Source organism: Physeter macrocephalus, chromosome 1 (assembly GCF_002837175.3).
Source record: "Physeter macrocephalus isolate SW-GA chromosome 1, ASM283717v5, whole genome shotgun sequence".
NCBI lineage: Eukaryota > Metazoa > Chordata > Mammalia > Artiodactyla > Physeteridae > Physeter > Physeter macrocephalus.
This window is the reverse complement of record NC_041214.2, coordinates 86,889,674-86,916,447: the sequence shown is the minus strand read 5'-3', so window position 1 is coordinate 86,916,447 and position 26,774 is coordinate 86,889,674. Positions and strand designations below refer to the sequence as shown.

General features: G+C 36.4%; 1 protein-coding gene across 5 annotated transcripts in view; it reads left to right on the top strand.

Annotated features, from left to right (window-relative positions):
- ACAP2 (ArfGAP with coiled-coil, ankyrin repeat and PH domains 2) overlaps positions 1-26,774 on the top strand; it is a 165,634-nt gene that overhangs the window by 76,505 nt on the left and 62,355 nt on the right. For all 5 annotated transcript variants that reach the window (XM_024124166.3, XM_055084628.1, XM_055084629.1 and 2 more), the window contains one exon: positions 24,092-24,150. In XM_024124166.3, coding sequence (XP_023979934.1) covers positions 24,092-24,150 — 59 coding nt within the window. The remainder of the gene's footprint in view (positions 1-24,091; positions 24,151-26,774) is intronic.

Here is a 26,774-nt window from a genome sequence, read left to right as displayed (position 1 = left end):
ACCGTGTCCCCTGCATTGGCAAGCAGATACTCAACCACTGCGCCACCAGGGAAGCCCTGTTTGTTTTTTTGATACTGAGCTGTTTGTATATTTTGGAAATTAATCCCTTGTCGGTCACAACATTTGCAAATATTTTCTCCCATTCAGTAGGTTGTCTTTTTATTTTGCCTCCTTGGGTAGGTTTATTCCTAGGTATTTTATTCTTTTTTGATGCAGTGGTAAATGGGAGTTTTCTTAATTTCTCTTTCTGATATTTGGTTGTTAGTGTATAGAAATGCAACAGATTTCTGTGTGTTAATTTTGTATCCTGCAACTTTACTGAATTCATTGATGAGCTCTATTAGTTTTCTGGTAACATCTTTAGGATTTTCTATGTAGAACATCAGGTCATCTGCAAACAGTGACAGTTTTACTTCTTTTCCAACTTGGATTCCTTTTATTTCTTTTTCTTCTCTAATTGCTGTGGCTAGGACTTCCAAAATTATGTTGAATAAAAGTGGCGAGAGTGGGCATCCTTGTCTTGTTTGTGATCTTAGAGGAAACGCTTTCAGCTTTTCATCATTGAGTATGATGTTAGCTGTAGGTTTGTCATATATGAGCTTTATTATGTTGAGGTAGAGTTTTTATCATAAATGGATGCTGAATTTTATCAAAAGCTTTTTCTGCATCTATTGAGATGATCGTATGGTTTTTATTCCTCAATTTGTTAGTGTGGTGTATCACACTGATTGATTTGCAGATATTGAAAAGTCCTTTCATCCCTGCAATAAATCCCACTTGATCATGGTGTATGATCCTTTTAATGTATTGTTGGATTCAGTTTGCTGATATTTTGTTGAGGATTTTTACATTGTGTTCATCAGTGATATTGACCTATACTTTTCTTTTTTGATATCTTTGTCTGGTTTTGGTATCAGGATGACGGTGGCCTCATAGAATGAGTTTGGGAGTGTTCCTTCCTCTGCAATATTTTGGAATGGTTTCAGAAGGATAGGTGTTAACTCTTCTTTAAATGTTTGGTAGAATTTACCTGTGAAACCATTTTGTTCTGAACTTTTACTTCTTGGGAGTTTTTAAATTACTGATTCAATTTAAGTACTGGTAGTTGGTCTGTTCATATATTCTATTTCCTCCTGGTTCAGTCTTGGGAGAGTGTACCTTTCTAAGAATTTGTCCATTTCTTCTAGGTTGTCCATTTTATTGGTATATAATTGTATAGTATTCTCCCTATGATCCTTTGTATTTCTGTGGTGTCGGTTGTAACTTCTCCTTTTTCATTTCTGATTTTATTTATTTATTTATTTATTTTTTAAAAGAAGATGTTGGGGGTAGGAGTTTATTAATTAATTTATTTATTTTTGCTGTGTTGGGTCTTCGTTTCTGTGCAAGGGCTTTCTCTAGTTGTGGCAAGTGGGGGCCACTCTTCATCGCGGTGTGCGGGCCTCTCACTATCGTGACCTCTCTTGTTGCGGAGCACAGGCTCCAGATGCACAGGCTCAGTAGTTGTGGCTCACGGGCCTAGTTGCTCCGCGGCATCTGGGATCCTCCCAGACCAGGGCTCAAACCCGTGTCCCCTGCATTAGCAGGCAGATTCTCAACCACTGCACCACCAGGGAAGCCCTCTGATTTTACTGATTTGGGCCCTCCCTTTTTTTCTTGATGAGTCTGGCTAAAGGTTTATCAATTTTGTTTATCTTTTCAGAGAACCAGCTTTTAGTTTCATTGATCTTTCTATTGTTTTCTTGGTCTCTATTTCATTTATTTCTGCTGTGATCTTTGTGATTTCTTTTCTTTTACTAAGTTTGGATTTTGTGTGTTCTTCTTTCTCTAGTTGCTTTATACATAAGATTAGGTTGTTTGTTTGAGATTTTTCTTGTTTCCTGAAGTAGGATTGTATTGCTATAAACTTCCCTCTTAGAACTGCTTTTGCTCATCCCATAGGTTTTGGATAGTCGGTTTTTAAAACCAGGCATTTTGGGCTTCCCTGGTGGCGCAGTGGTTGGGCGTCCGTCTGCCGATGCAGGGGGCACGGGTTCGTGCCCCGGTCCGGGAGGATCCCACATGCCGTGGAGCGACTGGGCCCGTGGGCCATGGCCGCTGAGCCTGCGCATCCGGAGCCTGTGCTCCGCAACGGGAGAGGCCGCGGCAGTGAGAGGCCCGCGTACCGCAAAAAAACAAAAAGCAAAATAAAACCAGGCATTTTAAAATTTCCTCTTTGATTTCTTCAGTGATCCATTGGTTGTTTAGTAGCATATTGTTTAGCCTCCATGTGTTTGTGTTTTTTTCAGTTTTTCTTCTTGTAGTTGATTTCTAGCCTCATAGCCCTGTGGTCAGAAAAGATATTTGTTATGATTTCAATGTTCTTAAATTTACTGAGGCTTGCTATGTGGCCCAGCATGTGATCTGTTTTGGAGAATGTTCCATGTGCCCTTGAAAAGAATGTGTTCTGCAGCTTTTGGATGGAATGCTCTATAAATATCAACTAAGTCTGTCTGGTCTATATGTCATTTAAGTCCTGTATTTCTTCATTGATTTTCTGTCTAGATAATCTGTCCATTAATGTAAGTGGGGTGTTAAAGTCCCCCACTATTATTGTGTTAATGTCAATTTCTCCTTTTGTGTCTGTTAACATTTGCCTTATATATTGAGGTGCTCCTATGTTGGGTGCATATATGTTTACAATTATATCTTCTTCTTGGATTGATCCTTTGATCATTATGTAGTGTCTTTCTCTGTCTCTTGTAACAGTCTTTATTTTAAAGTCCATTTTGTCTGATATAAGTATTGCTCCTCCAGCTTTCTTTTGATTTCCATTTGCATGGAATACCTTTTTCCATCCCCTTACTTTCAGTCTGTATGTGTCTCCAGATCTGAAGTGAGTCTCTTGTGGGCAGCAAATACACGGGTCTTATTTTTGTATCCATTCAGCCAGTCTCTGTCTTTTGGTAGGAGCATTTAGTCCATTTACGTTTAAGGTGATCATGACCAATATGTTTGCTTCTATTGCCGTTTTCTTAATTGTTTTGGATTTGTTTTTATAGGTCTTTTTTCCCCTTTCTTCTTTTGTTTTGTCTTATGATTTGATGACTCTCTTCAGTGTTATGTTTGTATTCCTTTTTCTTCTTTGTGTGTATATATCTATTATAGATTTTTGTTTTGCAGTTACCATGAAGTTTTTGTATAGGAGTCTATATTTATACATGCTTGTTTTAAGTTGCTGATCTCTCAATTTCAAACACATTTTAAATAACCTGCATTTGTACCCTCCTCCCTTCACGATCACTGTTTCTGATATTATATTCTGCATCAAATTGTTTTGTGTATCCCTTAACTGCTTATTTTGTATACAAATGATTTTACTACTTTTGTCTTTTAACCTTACTACTAACTTTGTTCATGGATGATTTCCTACCTTTATTGCATGTTTGCCTTTACCAGTGAACTTTTCCGTTTTGTGATTTTCTTGTTTCTAGTTGTGGCCTTTTCTGCCTAGAGAAGTTCCTTTAGCATTTGTTGTAAAGCTGGTTTGGTGGTGCTGAATTCTTTTAGCTTTTGACCTCTCCATCAAATCTGAACGAGAGCCTTGCTGGGTAGATTATTCTTGGTTGTAGGTTTTTCTCTTTCATCACTTTAAGTGTATCTTGCCACTCCCTTCTGGCCTGTAGGGCTTTTGCTGAAAAATTAGCTGATAACTTTATGAGAGTTCGCTTGTATGTTATTTGTTGCTTTTCCCTTGTTGCTTTTTTTTTTTTTTTTTTTTTGGTGGTACGCAGGCCTTTCACTGTTGTGGCTTCTCCCATTGTGGAGCACAGGCTCTGGACACACAGGCTTAGTGGCCATGGCTCACGGGCCCAGCCGCTCCGTGGCATGTGGGGTCTTCCCGGACCGGGGCACGAACCCGTGTCCCCTGCATCAGCAGGTGGATTCTCAACCACTGTGCCACCAGGGAAGCCCTCCCTTGTTGCTTTTAATATTCTCTCTTATCTTTAATTTTTGTCATTTTGATTACAGTGTGTTGTGGTGTATTCCTCTATGGGTTAATCCTGTATGGAACTCTCTGCACTTCCTGGACTTGGGTGACTATTTCCTTCCCCAGATTAGGGAAGTTTTCAGCTGTTGTCTCTTCAAATACGTTTTCAGGCCCTTCCTCTCTTCTCCTTTTGGGACCCCTATCATGCGAATATTAGCACGCTTGATGTCTCAGAGGTCTGCTAAACTGTCCTTATTTCTTTTCATTCTTTTTTCTTTTTTCTGTTCAGGGACAGTGATTTCCACTATTCTATCTTCCAGCTCAGTGATCCATCCTTCTGCCTCAGTTAGTCTACTATTCATTCCTTCTAGTGTATTTTTCATTTCAGTTATTGTATTCTTTAATTCTGTTTGGCTGTGCTTTATATATTCTAATTCTTTGTTAAAAACTTCTAATTTCTCACTCTGTGTATCCCTTCTCCTGAGTTCTTTGATCATCTTTATGGTTGTTATTCTGAACAAGATCTTTCTTGGTTAGATTGCCTATCTTCACTTCACTTTGTTCTTCTGGAGTTTTATCTGTTCCTTTGTCTGAAACATATTCCTCTGTCACCTAATTTTGTCTATATTGCTATTTGTATTTTTATGGTTGTGGTAGGTTCGTTAAGTTTCTCGACCTTGGAAAAGTGGACCTCTGTAGGAGACGTCCTATGTGTCCCAGCAGTGCACTCCCCTCTTGTCACAAGGGCTAGGGGCCAGCTGGTCCCAGGGTAGTGTCTGGCCTGTGTTTGTGGACTTGGTCCGCACGCTGCTGGACTGTAATTTTCTTGCTTCTGGTGTCTGCCCCCTGGTGGTTGAGACTGGGTATTCATCTTCTGGTGGGCAGGGCCATTCTAGGGGTGTGTCTAGAGGCTGCTGTGGGCTCAGAAAGTCTTTAGATAGACTGTCTGCCGATGAATGGGGCTGTGTCCTTGCTCAGTCTTTTGTTTGGCCAGAGGTGTCCCAACATTGGAGCCTACAGGCTTTTAGGTGGGGCCAGGTCTTTGTGCCAAAATGTCAGCCTCCAGAAGAGCTCACACAGATGAATATTCCCTGATACATCTGCCAGCAGTGTTTGTGTCCCCAGGGTGGGCCACAGTCACCCAGGAGCCTCCCCAGGAGACCCTCCAAGACCAGCATTAGGTCTAGCTCAGGCTCCTATCAAATTACTGCTTTTGCCCTTGGTCCTGGTGTACCTGAGATTTTGTGTGTGCTCCTTAAGAGTGAAGTCTCTATTTCCCCCAGTCCTGTGGAGCTTCTGTAGTCAAGCCCCACTGATCTTCCAGACCAAATGCTCTGGGGGCTCTTCTTCCTGGTGCCGGACCTCTAGGCTGGGGGCCTGATGTGGGGCTCAGCATTCTCACTCTTGTGAAAGAACATCTGTAATTTAATTCTCTAGTTTGTGGGTCGCCTACCCGGGGGGTATGGGATTTGATTATATCACAAGTGCACCCCTCCTACCAGTCTTGTTGTGGTTCTGTCTGTATGTCTTTAGTTGTAGAGAATCTTTTCTGGTAGGTTTCAGTCTTTTTCAAGTATGGTTGTTCTGCAGATTGTTGTGATTTTGGTGTGTTCGTGAGGGGAGGTGATCTTAGGGTTCTTCTACTCTACCATCTTGGCCACTCTCTAAAAGTTTTAATTTTGGGACTTCCCTGGTGGCACAGTGGTTAAGAATCTGCCTGCCAGTGCAGGGGACACAGGTTTGATTCCTGGTCCAGGAAGATCCCACATGCCATGGAGCAACTAAGCCCATGTGTCACAACTACTGAGCCTGCGCTCTAGAGCCTGCAAACCACAACTACTGAGCCCGTGTGCCACAACTACTGAAGCCTTTGTGCCTAGAGCCCGCGCTCTGCAACAAGAGAAGCCACTGCAATGAGAAGCCTGCGCACTGCTCTGAAGAGTAGCCCTCACTTGCCGCAACTAGAGAAAGCCTGCGTGTAGCAACGAAGACCCAACACAGCCAAAAATAAATAAATAAAAGTTTTAATTTTGATGAAATCCAATTTATCTTTTTTTTTTTCTGTTCCTCCTGCTTTTGGTGTCATATCCAAGAATCCATTGCTAAATCCCAGATCATGCAGATTAATCCCTTTGTTTTCTTCTAATATTTTTATGATTTTAGCTCTAATATTTTGCACCAGTTTGTTTTTAATGACGTCTTATTAATTTTCTTTTTGCCTTCTATTGAATTTGGATGCTAGTGTATAGTATATTTGATTTCTTTTTAAATCAAGGGATCTTTTGGATTCAAACTTCTTAAAAAGTGTAATATAATGAGAATTCAATTTTTTTTTTAAAGTTACTGATTTTAAATTAACATAATAGGTTAAATTTTTTTTGTAATATAGTATCCTTTGTAATAGTCCTGTTTCTGATATTTTCTTTAAATCAGTCTTATATTATTGCTTTATATAAGAATATTTTGCTTTTTGTTATAGTTTTATATGTGAAAAGTTATGAGTAAGATAAACTTTTGGTAAATAAATAGTTTAAATGTATGTTGAAATCTGTCCTGTCAAGAAAGCTTAAGTTCAGAGTATTTTATAAATCATTCTTTTAGAGTAAATTGAGTCTTTAAAAATGAGGTTTGTTTGAAGCAAGGTATATAAGTATATAGTTTGCTTCAAGAGAATAGAGATTGGTCTTTTTAGTGCTAGTGCTATTAATGTGCAGCTGGTTTCCTGAACTGATTCCAATAATGTGTTTGTTTTTTTTTTCCTTTTCTAAAATGGAAAGCAATCAATATTTCTTGATTTTAACATTGTAAAAAGAGCATAGAATTTAGATAGAAACAACTTTGAGTTTAGGCTTCACTGTTATTAGCTGTATAATTTTGGTCAATTTATTTAATCACTTTCATTTTCAGTTTACTGTTCTATAAAAGGGGAATAGTAGAATTTGTGATACCAACGTGTAAGGGTGTTGTGATGAGGAACAAAATATGTGCAGCTAGATCCTGGGGAATGATACTTCTTCCTTTACTATATTGGTTGGTATCCATTCGGGAAAATAGAAACCACATATGGTATTTCTTATAGAAAGGTTTTAATATAGTGAATTGGTTACAAAGTTTTGGAAGGGTTGGAGGAATGAAAAAAGCCACAGTGATGCCACCTAGAGATTAGTCAGCATAGGAAGGAGCTACTGTCCTTAGGGGCTGCAGGAGCAAGGGTGCAAGTGGTGGTGCTAGAGCCCCTAAGTACTGCACTCTTGAGAACACTGCCATTGTTGCCGAGCCAGGAAGTCAGGGCTTGCCTGCTTGCTGTGGCTGCAAGAGCCTCGGAGCCTGCAGTCCCATTGACACCCTCAGATTGGTCACTGACGCTGCCGAAATTTGGAGTAGCTCAGTTGCTCACTAATGGCTGTGTCAGAACAGAAGCAGAAAAAAAAAGTGGCTTCTTCTTATCTCCTGCCTCTTAATCTGACATCAAATCCTATTTGCAGAACCTAACCTCTTGGCTTGCAGGTGGTTTGGGAAATATGCTTTGCAGATTTCTAGCTCCTGGCAACATAGAGGAGGAGATTATGGAAGGGTGATGTAGTGGTGAAAGCCAGTAAACAACTGGCACACCAACCATAAAGGCTATAATTTTGAAAACAGTTTTAGTAAGCAAATTATTGTGCAGTCTTAGCAATTTTCATCCTTGAAACCTCTTTCTGTGACTTTTCTTTTTCCCCCCATACTCCATATCACACACATTAACAAAATATACCCCAGATCCTGCAATAAATAGTTGCTCTGTCACCTCCAAGTCTAAACTACTACCACCTTTTGTTTAGGATTATATAACTTGTATCTCTGCTTCTCTACTTGCCCTTCTAAATACAGTGAGTTATGTATATAGCAGCCAGAATGAACTTTTAAAAATATAAATTAATTCACAGTACTCTTCTGTTCTAGCTCTCTGTTACACTCAGAATAAAATCCTAACCAAGGGCTTCCCTGGTGGCGCAGTGGTTGAGAGTCTGCCTGCCGATATAGGGGACATGGGTTCGTGCCCCGGTCCGGGAGGATCCCACATGCCGCAGAGCGGCTAGGCCCATGAGCCATGGCCACTGGAGCCTGTGCTCTACAACGGGAGAGGCCACAGCAGTGAGAGGCCCGCGTACCGCAAAAAAAAAAAAAAAAATCCTAACCAAGCCCTATATGATGAGGCTCCTGCTGATAGCTTCCTGATCTCATCTCTTTTCTCTGTCTGGTTGTAGCCTCTTGGGCTCTTTGTTGTTCTTTGAACAAGCCAAAGTAATTCTCATGTTAGGGCCTTTGTACTTGCAGTCTGTTTGGTGCGGCATGTTCTTCCTCCACGTTTATGTGTGACTGTTTCCTTACGATATTCCTTTTCTTTCTATAGGTCTCCCTCACTTTAATAGATCACTGCCTCTACGAGAAGCCTTCCTTGACCACCATATGGTTACTGTCTATCAATTTACCCTGCCTTTTGCGTTCGCACACACATACCATGTATATGTATGTGGTCTCATTCTTAAATATATGTACTTATTTTATTGTCTGTTCTTCTCTAAGTTTTATGACTGTAGGCACTTTGTTGTATTCATCTCTGCTACTACCACCTAGAAGAGTCCTTTGTAGGAAGGAGTTACTCATGGCAGGGTTGAGGACACTGAGATTATGACAACCCTTGTAATGTTTTTTTAGTCATTAAATGAATAAAGATGTGTTAAATCAGTGAAAATCCGGTGAACAAATAGACAATTAAAACTATTTAATATTCTTTAGAAATGCTTAATATGCTTTAGAAAGATAATTTGCAAACTAAGAGGAGATCACTATTTGTCTGCCTGTCTGCCTAGAGGTCTAAATGCTATAGGTTGGTGAGCTTGTGCGTGTTTACATATATACTTATATATATGTATATAGGAGAGCTCTGATACTACACCCAGATGTCTAGTGCCTTTCTAATTTTATTCCCATATTCCTTTTTACAGCATCTCAGAAATTTTTCTACTGATAGCTATAGGTATGAAATTGTGAGACCTTAGTTTACTTTCTTTTAATTTTCTTTCCTTTTATAGTTGCTATGCTCTGTGCTTTACCTGGCCTTTTTGTTTCTTGTTAACAAATACTTTTCCCTTAGTTTTTTCAGTAGGAGTGACCTCTTTGTACTTGAATCAGAATATTTATATTTGTGGCAAAGGTTCTTCCCCCATCGTAACACTGTATACTTCACTTCAACTAGATTAAAGATAGGGATGACACATATCTTGTTTACTGTTATATCCTTAGTACTTGCATAATTCTTATCTTGGGGAAGTCATTTAATTTTTCTAAGCTTTGCATTCCACCTCAGTAAAATGAAGGAGCTTTTACTAGATGACTTTTAATTATAAAGTATTAATTATTATAAGATTTAATATGATCTCAGAGTTATTTGTTAAAAATGTGGGAAAGCCTAGTTGTATAAAATGCTTTATTTTAGTAGCATTCTGTTCAGTGAAATTTTAATTACATAGTATTATAGGATAAAGGAGACTTTATAGGATAAGACAAACTGCTTTCTAAAAGTTAATAAACACTGGAATCTGCTTTATATTCTATAGCAAAGTTCATAACACTTAAGTCTTGGTGTATCACTTTGTATCAGGATAAAAGGCTAGATGTTACAGAGATGATATTTATGAATAACTTTGGGGGCTTAAATAAATGTTTGAAATAATGTAACCATTTGGGTTTTTAGCCAAGTAAGATTAAACATAGATTGGGTTTAGATTATCCAGTCATTTAAAAAATAAATTATTTGGATTCTTTTGTGATTTATTTTCTCTGTAAAAATGGATAGTACTGTTCCTTATTCCTTATAGAATGAGAATTTCCTAGGGTTGCCCTTTAACTCATATGTTTTTTATAAGGTGCCAACTCATAACTTTTCCAGAGCAGGTCATATATGCTACATTCTACTATGTACTAGAGTTGATTTGACTACTTTGTTTTCCTGGAATTTGGAGCTCTGTTTCTATAACGTCGCTGATGACTCTTTTGGGTTCTAATTTGCTGTTGGTATAAGGAACTTGGAATATTATTTTGATTATTTGCTGAATGAAGTTTTGAAGTTGAATTGCTGCATAAAATTCTATGAAAATGTATGACCCTTTTTGTTTTGTTTTTTTTGTGAGTTTGGTTTTCCATATTACAGCTGTCTACTCATTCGCTCAACAAATGGTTTTAGGTAGTGAGAATATAGTAGTTCAGTGCTTCCCAACTGTTCTCATCTCATGGCACAGGTAGAAACTGATGGTTGTATTTGTATGAGACACTGGAGAAAACTTCTGGGGGACATAAGGTGTCATGTCCTGTCTGGGTGTGGGGAAAAATGTTTAGATTTCTTTTTTATGGAATTATGTTAAATAATTAATAAATATTTAATAAATAATTTATTTTTATAGAATTATGTTAAAATAAAACTTAAAGTATTAGGAAAGATATTACATATTGAATGTGTATAACACTTCCATATATTTAAAAAATATTTTAATGAGAAACTTGAACTGGCTTCCCTGAACATAACTTAAAAAAAAAAAATCCTATGCATGAAATGGTTTCAAGCAATTCCTGATCAAGATTTAAAAATTGATGATCTTTTCAAATTCTTGGCCATTGTCATTGGTGCGAACTTTGTCTGCATAGGTAGACATATTAGTGAAAGGCAGATGAGCATTTATTGCCCTTTCCTCCTGATTGACAGGAACTCCTTTATCACTTGTAATAAGAATTTAAATAATTCCATCTCTTTAAATTATACCTTAAAGGAGCAATCATTCATTAAGTGGGGCTGCTCTTCCTTTTCTTTCATTGACACTTGTAATGCTTAAATTTTCTGGGATAAATTGAATGGATTTTGAATAAAATAATGATGAAGCTTTTCTGTAGGTATATGTAGAAGTTGCTCTACTTACTAAACCCCATTTACCCACTTTTAATAATTCTATTTTTGGATTCAGATTATAGCACTGACTCCCTAGTGACTCATTCTCAACCTCTTGTTTCCAACACTTTGAATCCATAAAGATTGTTGGTACATGTTAATTGTCAAAAATATCAGGATTGTTTGAAATAAGATCATCAGGTTTAGAACATCAGCTAACTAAGCCACCCTTTAAAGTCAATAACTAGCACTAAACAAATCTGCAAGTTGAAAGTTGTTCCTCCTAAACTTCTTGAATTCTACTTTTAAATCATAAACTTAGGCAAAACTCTTCCTTTGGACAAACTAGTACACTGTTGTATGAAACAGCAGAGTGATATTCCTTTTTTTAAATTTTTTTGGCCACGCTGCGCAGCATGCAGGATCTTAGTTCCCCGAACAGGGATAGAACCCGTGCCCCCTGCATTGGAAGCGTGGAGTCTTAACCACTGGACAGCCAGGGAAGTCCCCAGAGGGTGATATACTTGTCTCATTTCTATACAAAAAGCTGAAAAAAAATGAAATGTTTTGAATATTTTGTTTAGATTCATGTATCATTTTCATAAAATTTAATTTGGAATTTATATCTACATTGTAACCTTTTACATATAAGAGATCCTTTGTGAAATAATGTACTACTAGATCTTCACAGCTTTCTAAATGAATTCTTAATGTAAATTTACATCTTGCTGTCTTTGTGGCTGCTCTATCAGTATGCAAAGTTACAATGTTTCCAAATTTATCCTCTTTGTTTTAAAGTTTTCTTTTGGCATTTGAGTATTTCATCCCTAGGAATTTGTTTTGGTGCTTAGGAAAACAATCAGTGTTCTTCCAAGATAATCTTCTATTCAGAAATTTTAAGTATTGCTGTTAATTTTAATACAGTTATTAACATGTAGAATCATCGCGCAAATACAGTTATTAACATGTAGAATCGTCGCGCAGCAATGAAAACTTGATACAGTTGTCTTCTGGGTTAGTAATTATTGCTGTGTTTATTTGGCATGCCATCAAATGCATCTGTTAATTCTGTTATTTGAATGCGGCACATTTTCTATTTCCTTTGCTTCTTTGGAAATTACAAAGTTCTGAAATTTTCCTTGTAGGCTGGTATATTATACAATTTTGCAATTGTATGAGGCATTCTGGCTCTAGCTGTTAATTGAGTAGTAACCTTTTAAGCAGCTTATTAATCTGATATAGTTATAACTAATGTGATAAAATAACTTTGTTTCTTATTTTGTGTTTGTAGAAGTTTAAAGTGTAAATCTTTTTCTGTATTAAATGGATATTTTGTGTTGAAGTCCTGTATGATTTGCTTCTGCAGTTGTTTTATTTAATAACTCTTTCATGTAAAAATACATTTTGGTTAAAGAAGAGAATTTTGGAAATGTTGTGTTTGCCTTATGAATGTAATGGCTTTCCAGCACTGTTTGATGAAAAAGTTGTCCATTATGGTGGAAAACAACAACCAGTAAAAATCAGATCTATTTAAATATGAGATAAAATAGGATATGTTTTAAGGTTCAAAAGTTGATTATGTGTATAATTTTCTGCATTCTTAAAATGTTTTAAAATAAATTATATTGCAAGATTATAAAATTAGACATTTAGTAAAGATAGGAAATATTAATTCATTTTAGTTTATTCAACAAATGTTATGCTCATTTATGATCAAAAAATCAAATTTTCAAAATGTTTTTGAGTCTGCAAAGGTCTGCAATCCCATTTAAAATGATATAATTATGTGCATTTAATTCCATCTTCAGAAATAAATGTTTTTTAATAATTTAAAATAAAACAATTAAATTTCATTAAGAGTCAGACTTTGGCTAATTAACATTAAAAGCCAATAATAAATAAATCAAGAAGTAAGAGACAAAAAATAACAAGATCAATTGCATTCTAATAGGAATACCTTATAACTAATGATGATGATGCTAAGGAAACAATCATACATACCTTGTTAATAGGAAAAATGTGAAAAATAACAATAGGAGCAAGAATTGTAAAAAATAAGCAAAAGAAAGATGCAATATTTGACAAGGGGTACAAAACAAAGAAGTGATGACAAACAAATTGTGACTAAAATAGCTTTGGATGATTCAAATAGTAATGCCATGTAACTTTTCCCCTAAAATGTAACTATTTTAGTGTGCCATGACCCAAGCATTGAGAACCTTTATAATAGTAAATTGGTTCCCATTCCCAGAGATGTGATTTATGTCATCTGGAGTGTGGCATTAGAGTTTTTAAATCTCCCCAGGTGATTCTGGCATGCAGTAAAATTTGAGGACCATTACTTTCGATCGGTGGTTCTCAAATTGTGGTCCCTGGACCAGCAGCATCAGCATCACCTAGGGACTTGTTAGAATAGCAACTTCTTAGAGCCCATCCAGATCTACTAAATCAGAAACTCTGAGGCTGGAAGCCAGCAATATGTGTTTGAACAAGCCTTGCCGGGGATTCTGTTGTATTCTAAAGTTTGTGAACCACTGTTCTAGAGCAGGCGTTGGCAAACTATGGCTTACAGGCCAAATCTAGCCCATCGCCCCCTCCCCTTTTTTTCATATAAATTTTTATTGGAACACAGCTATGCTCATTTGGTTCTGTATTGTCTATGGTTACTTTCGCACGATGGCAGAGATGAGTAGCTGTGACAGAGACAACATGGCCCACAAGCCTAAAATACCATCTAGCTCTTTGCAGAAAAAATGTGCGGACTTCTGCTCTCAGGACTGTTTTTGCCCACTTCCAAGGACTGTATCTGTCATGACATCCACTGAAGGGAAGCCCCTTTTTGCTCTTAGTGAAGGTAATTTAGTGATTTAGATGCCTTGATGAATTCTTCTCAGTGGAGTGCTAGTGGGCTGCAACCCAGACTAATTAAAATTAGTGTCTCTGGGAGTAAGAACCAGCAATCAGTCATTTTTAAAGCTCCACAGGTCATCCCATTGTGCAACCCAGTTTGAGAAACAATGCATTGCCTCTTCCCCCAAACAAGCACTTGGAAATCATGGTAAATGCAGATTTTGATTCTGTAAGTCTGGGGTGGTTCTGGAGATTCTTCATTTCTAACAAGCACGCAAGTGATGTGGGTAATGCTGGTTCACATCTGGGGAACCTTAAAAATTCTGATTCCTGATACTTGCCAGTTTTTCTAATTATCTCAGCATCGGGGTATTTAAAAGTTCCCCAGGTTATAATACTGTACAATTGAGAACCCCTGGTCAGAGCGATTTGTCTCAATCTTGGAGTAACAGAATCACCTAGTGAACTTATTAAAAAATACAGAGGGATTCTGTCCTTCAATAAGCTTGGATCTTTGTATTTATATTTTCTGTTAGCTTTGCAGGTGACTTTGATTCACACCCAAGCCACTGAAGAACCACTGCCTTAGAGAAATGAAGAAAGGGAGAAAGAAGAGGTTAGATAAATGGATAGGTTAGGACAGGCAGGGGATGTAGAAAAATAGGAACACATAATAAATATTCATTTGCATATTGGGACCTGTTTCTGATAAAAGCAAAGAAGAGGCTTCTTGATTATTATAAGCCTGTAATAAACAGTCCTAATGAGATTAACTAAAAGATTCAATGAATCCACAGTGTCAACAGCCATAGCCCTGTGCCTATAAATTCTGGAAAGGACAGGAATGATTATGTCATGCAGAATCGTCAGAAGAGACTGCTATAGTAGCTCAGTAATATTTAAATGGATCACAAAGACTACAAAATTTTTAGTCTCGGCCAATGGGACCTAAATGGCAAGAACTGAAAATAGTTCAGTGCTATCTATGGATGTGTAGCCTATTCTTCTACTAAAGTTCCTAGAGTGTCTGCCATCTGTGTAGTGTATCTCAGCTTTCATCCTTTCCTGAACACAGCTAGATAGTGTTGCTTTAACTGGATGCAGACGTGAATGGGGAATAATCTGAGTGTAAGCCATTGGTTTTAAACAGCCATGATATTTATGCACTCTTACCTCTTAAAAGGTAAGATCCTTTTATAAGTAGCAGATAGGTCAAATGACATTGCTGATTATTTGTCATACATATGTTGCTAGGAATCATGCCATTCATTTCCAAAAATGGAACTGAACCTTTGCTTTTGTGCTGGTACCCCCCCCCCACAGTCACCCCACCCAAGGAATCTGTCACTCTGGCTTTATTATACCATCCCAGGTTTTGTGGTATAGACATGGAAGAGAAGACCTGTATGCACTCAATTCTGAGGAGGAAACAAATTTTGTTTTTGGTCTAAAGCCCAGATAAAGTTTTTGGGTGGTTGCTGAGCACTTTGGGTAAAATCTTGATCAGAAAGAACCCCCAGCTAGTCAGGATAATAGAACTCTACACAAGGAAAATAGGGAAATGAGGTAAAGGGCAAAAATTTAGGGAAGAGTCTTGCAAAATTCCTTCATCACCTAATTTCCAGGGACATTGACAAGGCAAAGTTTTAAAGCTTAAGAAATGCTGCGAATTCTCTCTTAGTGGGGAATAGATTAGTGCCCTATTGAGGCAGCTCTTTGCAACAGTTCACCAGAGGAAAAGAGTTAGCTGTTAGGTAGCTGGATAGCTTGAAACTGGCAAGTCGGAGACTCAGTTTTTATTCAGTTGCCTTTGCATTATAACATACTTTACATTCTAATGGAGGTGTTAAAATAGGTAGGCTAGATTATTGACAATTACCTGAAATATTTCTCATTCTATCCAAATGTATATAAACTTTAGGTAATGCTATATTTTGGAGAACTTAGTAATGTTTTTGTAATTTTAAAATAACAGTAATAGGCAAAAACCATTCTGTTTCTTTCTCTGGAATATATTGATTTTTTTTTTTTTTTTACTGGGGAATGATTGACATAAACTGTATATTAAAGTGTACAATTTGATAAATGTTGACATATGTATACCTCCATAAAACTGTCACCTCAGTTAATTTAATGAACATAAAAATTATGCCTCAAAAGTTTTCTTGTACCGCTTTATAATTCCTTCTCCGATTTGCCACCTCCTCATTCCTAGTCAATCACTGATCTGCTGTCATTACTGATCAGTTTGCATTTTCCAGACCTATATGTAAATGGATTTTTTTTTTTTGGTCTAATTTCTTTCAGTGTAATGATTTTGAGACTCAATCATGGTCTGTGTAGCAATAGTTTAGTCCCTTTTTTTAAAATTGCTTAATAGTATTGCATTGTGTAGATATATCACAATTTGTTTATCCATTCACCTGTTGATGGATGTGTTAGTTATCTATTGCTGTATAACTGATTACCCCAAAATATAGTGGCTTAAAACAACAAACATTTATTATCTCAGTTTCTGGGCCTGGAATTTTTAGAGAGACTTAGCTGGGTGGCTTTGGCTCAGAGTCTTTAATGAGAGAGCTGATAAGATGTGGCCGGGGTTACTGTAATTTGAAGGCTTCACTGGGGTTGGAGGATCCAATTCCAAGATAGGGCCATGTATATGACTGTTGACTGCAGGCCTCAGTTCCTCACCAAGGAGCCTCTTTGCAGGGTTGCTTGAGTGGTTTTTACTGCATGGAATCTGGTTACTCCCAAAACAAATGATATAAGAGGGCAAAGAGAAAGATGCAATACTATCCATGACTTAGTCTCAGAAGTTACTGTTTGTCACTTCCTCCATATTACTATTTGTTAGAAGTAAGTCTCTATGACCAGCCCACTCTCGAGGGGAAAAGAATTAGGCTCCACTTTTGAAGGGAAGAATGTCAAACAATTTGTGGACGTATTTTAAAGCCAATACAATGAACATTTGAGTTGTTTCCCAGTTTTGGCTATTACAAATAAAGCTGCTTATAGAAAATATGTGTAAAAGTCTGTATAGATGTATGCTTTTATTTCTTTTGTGTAAATAGCTAGAGGTAGAATGGGTAGTATGTTTAACTTTTTACAAAACTACTTATATAGTGAAATCTACAAAAAGATTGCTAAGAAAAATTATGGAAAGAAGAATTTCTTTTATTATTTATTAATGCTTATAATGATGTTAATATTCTTTTATACATTAAATTTCTAAAAGTGTTAAATTTCATTAAAGAAAACCTCCAAAATCTGGAAATTGTTTTCCAAATTTGATTGTATCCTTTTATACAAGTAGTGTATGAGAGTTCTAGTTGTTCCACATGATTGCCAACACTTGGTATGGATACTCTTCTTAATTTTTTTATGGTTTTAATTTGCATTTCCTTAATAACTAATGATCCCAAGAATCTTTTCATGTGTTTATTTGCCACCCATGTTATTTTCTTCAATGAAATGTCAGATCTTTAGACCATCTAAAAAAGTTGGGCTGTTTATCTTATTATTTAGTTATAAGAGTTCTTTCTATATTCCAGATGTCTTTTGTCAGATAAGTGTTTTGCAGATATGTATTTTCTCCCAGGCTTTGGCTTATCTTTTTTATTTTTGTAGCAGTATCTTTCGAAGAGCAATAGTTTTAATTTTTTTATTTTTTGCGGTACGCGGGACTATCACTGCTGTGGCCTCTCCTGTTGCGGAGCACAGGCTCCGGACGCTCAGGCTCAGCGGCCATGGCTCACGGCCCAGCTGCTCCGTGGCATGTGGGATCCTCCCGGACCAGGGCACGAACCCGTGTCCCCTGCATCGGCAGACGGACTCTCAACCACGGCGCCACCGGGGAAGCCCTAGTTTTTAATTTTGATGAAGTAAATTTATTGATCTTTTTTTCTTTTATAGTTTTCTTTTTGTGTACTATTAAGAAATGTTTGCCTAACCCAAGTTCACTAACACTATTCTAGGTTTAGTTTAGATCTGTAGATCCATCCCAAGTTAATTTTTGTGTATGTTGCATGGTAAGGGTCGAGTTTCATTTTTTGGTCATAAGGCTGTCCAGTTGTTTGTTCCAGCATCATTTGCTCAAAAAATTATCTTTTCCCTATTGACATCTTCTGTTAAAAAAAAAAAGTTGACCATATGTATTGGTCATTTCTGGACTCTATTCTGTTTTATTGATCTTTTTTGCCTATCTTTAATACTACAAATGCCTTGATTACTGTAGGTTTCATAATAAGTCTTGAAATCAAGTAGGTTAGGTATTTCAACTTTCTTCCTTCTTTTCAAAACTGGCTACTCTAGGTCCCTTACATTTCCATATATATTTTAGAATCAAGTTTTAAACTTCTACAAAATGCCTTACTGGGATTTGGAGTGGGATTGCATCAAATCTATATAGATCAATTTGGTGAGAATTGACATCTTACTAATATTGAATCTTCTAATCCATGAACACAATATATCTCTACATTTATTTAGGTTTTCTTTAATTTCTCTTGGCAGTATTTTGTGGTGTTCATTACACAAGTCTTGCATATCTTTTGTCAAGTTTATCCCTAAGCATTTCCTATTTTTTGGTGCTATTGTAAGTGATATATTTTAAAGTTCAGTTTCTAATTGGTCATTGCTGGTGTATAGAAATACCACTGAATCTTGTATACTGACCTTATTTCTGCAGACTTGCTAAATTCACTTATTAGTTCTAGTATGCTTTTCTGTAGTTTCTCTTTAGTTATGTTTGTTCATTTGGTTTTTTTTTTTTAGATTCCATATATAAGTGAAATCATATAATATTTGTCTTTCTTTATCTGACTGTTTCACATAGCATAACACCCTCTAGGTCCATGCATGTTGTAGCAAATGGCAAATATTAGAAGTCCTAGCCACAGCAGTCAGACAAGAAAAATAAAAGGAATGCAGATTGGAAAGGAAGATATAAAACTGTCAATGTTTGCAGATGCCATATGATACTACATATACAAAATCCTAAAGATGCCGCCAAAAAACTACTGGAACTCGTCAATGAATTCAGTAAAGTTGCAGGATACATAATTAATATGCAGAAATCTGTTACATTTCTATACACTAACAATGAAGTAACAAACAGTCCCATTTACAGTCACATCAAAAAGAATAAAATACATGGGAATAAATCTAACTAAGGAAATAAAAGACTTATACTTGGAAAACTGTAAGACACTGATCAAAGAAATTAAAGATGACACAAACAGATGGAAAGGTATACTGTGCTCATGGATTGAAAGACATAATATTTTTAAAATGACCATACTACCTCAGGCAGTCTGGGGATTCATTGTAATCCTTATCAAAATCCCAATTACATTTTTCACAGAACTGGAAAAAATAATTCTACAATATGTATGGAAACACGAAAGACCCGAAGTAGCCAAACAATCTTAAGAAAGAAGAACAAAGCTGGAGGTATCATGCACCCTCATCTCAAACTATACTACAAAGCTGCAGTAATCAAAACAGTATGGTACTGGCACAAAAACAGACACATAGATCAAGGGACAGAATAGAAAGCCCAGAAATGAACCCACATTTATATGGGCAATTAATATATGACAAAGGAGGCAAGAGTACACAGTGGGGGAAAGACAGACTCTTCAATAAATGGTGTTAGGAAAACTGGACAGCTACATGCAAAAGAATCAGATGACTACATTCTCACACCATATACAAAAATAAACTCAAAATGGATTAAAGACTTAAATGTAAGATCTGAAACCATAAAACTTCTAGAAGGAAACATAGGCAGTATACTCTTTGACATCTGTCTTAGCAATATTTTTTTGGCTGTCTCCACAGTCAAGGGAAACAAGAGCAAAGATAAGCAAATGGGACTACATGAAACTAAAAAAGCTTTTATGCAGTGAAGGAAGCCATGAACAAAATGAAAAGGTAGCCTACTGAATGGGAGAAGATGTTTGCAAATGTTATATCCAACAAGGGGTCAATATCCCAAATATACAAGGAACTCATACAACTCAGCATCAAAAAACCCCCCAAATACCCCAATTAAAAAAATGGGCAGAGGACCTGAATAGACATTTTTCCAAAGAAGACATACAGATGGTCAACAGGCACATGAAAAAATGCTTACCATCACTAGTCATCAGGGATATGCAAATCAAAACCACAATGAGATATCACCTCACATTTGTCAGAATGGCTGTTATCTAAACGTTAACAAGTAACAAGCACTGGTGAGGATGTGGAGACAGGTGAATCCTTGTGTGCTGTTGATGGGAATATAAATTGGTACAACCACTATGGAAAACAGTATGGAAATTCCTCAAAAAACTAAAAGTAAAACTACCATATGGTCCAGCAAGTTCACTCTTGGGTACTTAACCAAAGAAAACAAAAACACTAATTAGAAAAGATATATACACCTCTGTGTTCATTGCAGCATTATTCACGATAGGCAAGATATGGAAGCAATCTAAGTGCCTGTCAGTAGGTGAATGGATGAAGAAGGTGTGGTGTATATATTACATGTGTAATATATATACAATGGAATATTATTCAGCCATAAAAAAGAATGAAACCTTGCCATTTGTGACAAATGGGGTGGACCTAGAGGGTATTAAAGTTACTTTCAAATTTAAATTTATTTATTTATTTATTTATTTTTGGTTGTGTTGGGTCTTCGTTTCTGTGTGAGGGCTTTCTCCAGTTGAGGTAAGCGGGGGCCACTCTTCATTGCAGTATGCAGGCCTCTCACTGTCGCGGCCTCTCCCGTTGTGGAGCACAGGCTCCAGACGCGCAGGCTCAGTAGTTGTGGCTCACGGGCTTAGTTGCTCCACGGCATGTGAGATCTTCCCAGACCAGGGCACGAACCCATGTCCCCTGCCTTGGCAGGCAGATTCTTAACCACTGCGCCACCAGGGAAGCCCCAAATTTAAATGTAACAAAATTGATTCCTTGTGGTGTACAGTTTTATGAGTTTTGACAAATGCATACAGTTGGGTCTCCATACCTCAATCAAGATGCAGTTTCATTAACTCTAGAAATACTCTTATTAACCCATTGTTAGTCACCCTTTCCTTCCTCCCCCTACCATTGTAAATTGCTGATTTCATATCCATCCTATAGTTCTGCCTTTTCCTAAATGTCATATAACTGGACTCATTCAGTTTGTACCCTTTAGAATATGACGTATTTATCAAAATGCATTGAGATTTATCTATGTGGTTGCGTGTATTAATAGTTCTTTCTTTTTTATTGCTGAGTAGTATTCCATTGTATAGATATACTATAGTTTGTTTCTCCAAGGACATTTGGGTTGTGTCCAGTTTTTGGCAATTAGGAATGAAACTGCTAAAAAACATTTGTATACAGATTTTTTTATGAACCTAAGTTTTCATTTCTCTTGGGCAAATACCTAGGATTGGGGTTGCTAGGTTTTATGTAAAGTTAGCTTTAACTTTATAGGATAGGGGAGGTTTTTCACTATAGATTCTATTTCTTTAATTCTGTTTAGGTTTCTTTTTTTTTTGGCCACACCATGTGGCTTGTGGGATTTCAGTTCTCCGACCAGGGGTTGAACCCAGGCCACAGCAGTAAAAGCCCGGAATCCTAACCATTAGGCCACCAGGGAACTCTGTTTAAGTTTCTGATATCTTCTTTTTTTAAAATTTTTTTATTGAAGTATAGTTGATTTACAAAGTTGTATTAGTTTCTGGTATACAGCAAACTGATTCAGTTGTGTGTGTGTGTGTGTGTGTGTGTGTGTGTATATATATATATGTTCTTTTTCACATTCTTTTCCACTATGGTTTATTACAGAATATTCAGTATAGTTCCCTGTGCTATATAGTAGTACCTTGTTGTTATCCATCCTATATGCAATAGTTTGCATCTGCTAATCCTGAACTCTCAATCCTTCCCTCCCCCACCTCCCCTCCTCCTTGGTGACCACAAGTCTATTCTCTATGTCTGTGAGTCTGTTTCTGTTTCGTAGACAAATTCATTTGTGTCATATTTTAGATTCCACATATAAGTGATATCACATAATATTTGTCTTTCTCTGGCTGACTTCACTTAGTATGATAATCTCTAAGTCCACCCATGTTGGTGCAAATGGCATTATTTCATTCCTTCTTATGGCTGAGTAATATTCCACGTATCCATTCATCTGTTGAGGGACATTTAGGTTGCTTCCATGTCTTGGCTATTGTAGATAGCGCTGCTTTGAACATTGGGGTGCATGTATCTTTTCAAATTAGAGTTTTCTCTGGAAGTATGCCCAGGAGGGGGATTGCTGGACCATATGGCAACTCTATTTTTAGTTTTTTAAGGAACCTCCATACTGTTTTCCCTAGTGGCTGCACCAGTTTATGTTTCTACCAACAATGTAGGAGGGTTCCTTTTCTCTACACCCTCTCCAGCATTTATTATTTGTAGACTTTTTAATGATGGCCATTCTGACTGGTGTGAGGTGAGACCTCATTGTAGTTTTGATTTGCATTTAACTAATAATTAGAGAAGTTGAGCATCTTTTCATGTACCTATTGGCCATCTGTATCTTTTCTTTGGAGAAATGTCTATTTAGGTCTTCTGCCCATTTTTTGATTTGTTTGTTTGTTATTGAGTTATATGAGCTGTTTGTATATTTTGGAAATTAAGCCCTCATCAGTCTCAACATTTGCAAATTTTTTCTCCCAGTCTGTAGGTCATCTTTTCATTTTGTTCATCGTTTCCTTTGCTGTTCAAAAGCTTCTAAGTTTGATTAGATCCCATTTGTTTATTTTTGCTTTAATTTCTATTGCCTTGGGAAACTGCCCTAAGAAAACATTGCTACAGTTGAGCTTTGTTAGTTTTTGTCCTTCAAAGTATTTCCCCATCTCATCTATTGAATTTATTGGCATAAAATTGTTCCACTGATTATCCTTTTTTAATATCTGTAGAATCTGTGGTGAAGTCATCTCTCTCCTTTTTATTGTATGAAATTTGTGTCTTCTTTCTTCCTGATCACTTTGGTTGTGGGTTTATCTATTTTAGATCTTCTTAAAGAACTAGCTTTAGGTTTCATTGGGTTTTGGCTATTGATTTTCTGTTTTCTATTTAGTTGCCTTCCAATCTGATCTTTATTATTTCCTTTCTTCTGCTTAATTTGGGTTTAATACTTTGGGATTAACATAATACAAAACTGTTTTTCCTTTGGAAGTGAATTGACAGATTTTGAAACCCTTTACTCAATCCAGGTTTTGTGTGTGTGTGTGTGTGTGTGTGTGTGTGTGTATTCGGCATTTAGGCAAGGACGTAAGACTTTGCTAATAGTAAGATTCCATAGAGATTGAATTTTTTTGGTACTGCATTTAGTTAGTTGAAGGACATAAGGTTTTCTTTCTGTTTTTTTGTTTTTTATTTGTTTATTTGTGTTTTTTTGTGTGGTACGCGGGCCTCTCACTGCCGCGGCCTCTCCCGCTGCGGAGCACAGGCTCCGGACGCGCAGGCCCAGCGGCCATGGCTCACGGGCCCAGCTGCTCCGCGGCATGTGGGATCCTCCCGGACTGGGGAACGAACCCGTGTCCCCTGCATCGGCAGGCAGACTCTCAACCACTGCGCCACCAGGGAAGCACTCTTTTTTTTTTTTAATATTTATTTTTCTGCCTCTTCATCTGGCATGTGTTTCAAATTCTGAATGAAGTGTATCTGTAAATTATGAAAGTACTTGGAATTCCCATGCCAAGCCCTGTGAAATTTACCACACATAGAGTTAAATATGTGGCATCCGTTAAGTGGCGTAAAATATTGTCGTGAGAAATAAAATTTTATTCTCATCTTTAATCTTAGCAATAATTTAACCTGAAGGGCTATATAATATTTACTTGAATTCTGAATTTAAGACATTTAAATCCACAGGTCTTCCCAAATGAGAAACCTCTAACTAAGGTATAAGGCAGTTTTAGAGTTGTTTTCATTTGTTTTGTTTTAATATATTAGAGTAAGAAATTTCTGTGGTGGATAGAGTAGAATTTGTATTACTCTTTTAGGTTGTCTTTCAAAGCCTGAATTAGAATCAAGGAAATAAATTGCTCTACTGATTGAACATTGTATTTAAATATTAATGCACATTTCATTCCTATTTAAATAGAAGTAATTTTATTTTTTAAACAGATGAAATTGGCTTGAAAATCAGTTTGTTTCTTTTTCAAATACTTATTTCTTATGCAATGTTCAGTAAGAAATGTAGGTGTTATTAGAATTGGAATATTGTTGCAAGGATGTAATATTTACAGAACTACATGAAAATTATTTTCTTTGTTTACTTTTCTAATTGTTTCATGTTCCTTCTTTTCTTTTAGATCCTATTTGACCAAACTCAGAGATCGATTAAGGCACAGCTTCAGAATTTTGTCAAAGAGTAAGTCAGTTGCAGTGAAAAGAAAAGAAAAGCAACCAGTTAATGATCGCATCTGAGAGTTGGTATCTTTTGAGAGAAATTAGAAACATGACTTAGTGAAAATATGGGGGTTTTTGTGTGTTTTTTGCTTTGTGCAATCTATATTGCATTTTTTCCTGAATTACTCTGTAAAGGAGTCAGACTTCATGCCTTTCAGTGAATCATTTATACTATGAAATTTGTGTTCAGGATACATAGTTCAAATTGTTACAGACTAAAAAAAATTTTTAATGTAAATAAATAACCTAGTGATCTTTAAAAATCAAAACAGATCCCAAAAGTGGTTGAAATACTATCAGTTATTCTAGTTGTCTCAATATGGTATTTTCTTTGTAGAGAAGATAATAGAATATATGAGAATGAGTAATGAAGGTGCATAATAAGTAATGAAAGCAAACCTTTTGTGTCATATTCATCACATTTTGTATGTGAAATAAAATGAAACTAGAAATAAAAAAATTATCTGAACTTCCCAGGTAGGAACGTTTTCCTTTTCCACATTAATAATTTCACTTTATGTCTTTTAATTCCTGACTGAGAATATATTAAATTACAGATAAAGTTGATTATGATATAGTATTCAGATGTTAAAAGCTATAAATAGTGGCAGATCTCATGAACATAATGCACTTCTGTTTTAGTAGGTTAGAATTTGTTGTCCTGGTGGTGATGTCTTGCAGATCATTTATAAATCACTTCAAAATAGACTAATATTCAGAATGTCCTTATAGAGTGTATACATGAAAATTTATGGCTTCTTATTAAAGTCTTTGCTAGGTACACATTATTATTATTGTTATTATTTTAAAGTCATTTGTCTTCAATTTACTTTGCCTAATTTCTTAGTAGAAAAAGTAAAAGGATGTTATATATTTACCTAGGATCATTAATGAATCAAGGTTTCAGATTTTCAGACTACTGAAATGGATACTGTTATTCTTTACTGGTACATAATTCTTTTAGAAAGCATTATGTGTGTGTGTTTTAAGAATATATTCATGTCCTTTGGCCTCCTAATTTTCTTCAACAATAAATGAATGTTGTTTCTTAAAGTGTGGTCTGTAGACCACCATAACAGTGAAATCAAGGGTGTGTCTTAAGAAAATCCCTCAGATTTCTAGGGCTTATCCCGAAAACACAAAGAATTGTAATCTCTGGTAGAGGACCCTTGAAACTTGCATTTTGAACAAGTTCCCTATGGTATATAGTACTGTTTAAAAATCATTTGGTCTTTCTTTTTTTTTTAAATTTTTATTTATTGGGGTATAGTTGCTTTACAATGTTGTGTAAGTTTCTGCTGTATAGCGAAGTGAATCAGCTATATGTATACATATATCTCCTCTTTTTTGGATTTCCTTCCCATTTAGGTCACCACAGAGTATTAAGTAGAGTTCCCTGTGCTATACAGCATGTTCTCATTAGTTACCTATTTTATACATATTACTATATATATGTCAATCCCAGTCTCCCAATTCAGCCCACACCCCCTTGTCCCCCGTTGGTGTCCATATGTTTTTTCTCTATGTCTGTGTCTCTATTTCTGCCTTGCACACAGGTTCATCTGTACCATTTTTCTAGATTCCACATATATGTGTTAATACATGATATTTGTTTTTCTCTTTCAGACTTACTTCACTCTGTATGACAGTCTCTAGGTCCATCCACATCGCTACAAATGACCCAATTTCATTCCTTTTTATGGCTTAGTAATTTTCCATTGTATATATGTACCACATCTTTATCCATTCATCTGTCAGTGGACATTTAGGTTTCTTCCATGACCTGGCTATTGTAAATAGTGCTGCAGTGAACATTGGGGTGCATCTGTCTTTTTGAATTATGTTTTTCTCTGGGTATATGCCCAGTAGTGGAATTGCTGGGTCATATGCTAATTCTGTTTTTAGTTTTCTAAGGAACCTTCATACTGTGCTCCATAGTGGGTGTATCAATTTACATTTCCACCAACAGTTGCAAGACAGTTCCCTTTTCTTCATGCCCTCTCCAGCATTTATTGTTCGTAGATTTTTTGATGATGGCCATTCTGACTGGTGTGAAGTGATACCTCATTGTAGTTTTGATTTGCATTTCTCTAATAATTAGTGATATTGAGCATCTTTTCATGTGCCTCTTGGCCATCTGTATGTCTTCTTTGGAGGAATGTCTATTTAGATCTTCTGCCCATTTTTTGATTGGGTTGTTTGTTTTTTTGATATTGAGGTGCATGAGCTATTTGTATTTTTTGGAGATTAATCCCTTGTCCGTTGCTTCATTTGTAAATATTTTCTCTCATTCTGTGGGTTGTCTTTTCGTCTTGTTTATGGTTTCTTTTGCTGTGCAAAAGCTTTTAAGTTTCATTAGGTCCCATTTGTTTGTTTTTATTTTTATTACTGAAGGAGGTGGGTCAAAAAAGGTCTTGCTGTGATTTATGTCAAAAAGTGTTCTTCCTATGTTTTCCTCTAAGAGTTTTATAGTGTCTGATCTTACATTTAGGTCTTTAATCCATTTTGAGTTTATTTTTGTGTATGGGTTAGGGAGTGTTCTAATTTCATTCTTTTACATGTAGCTGTCCAGTTTTCCCAGCACCA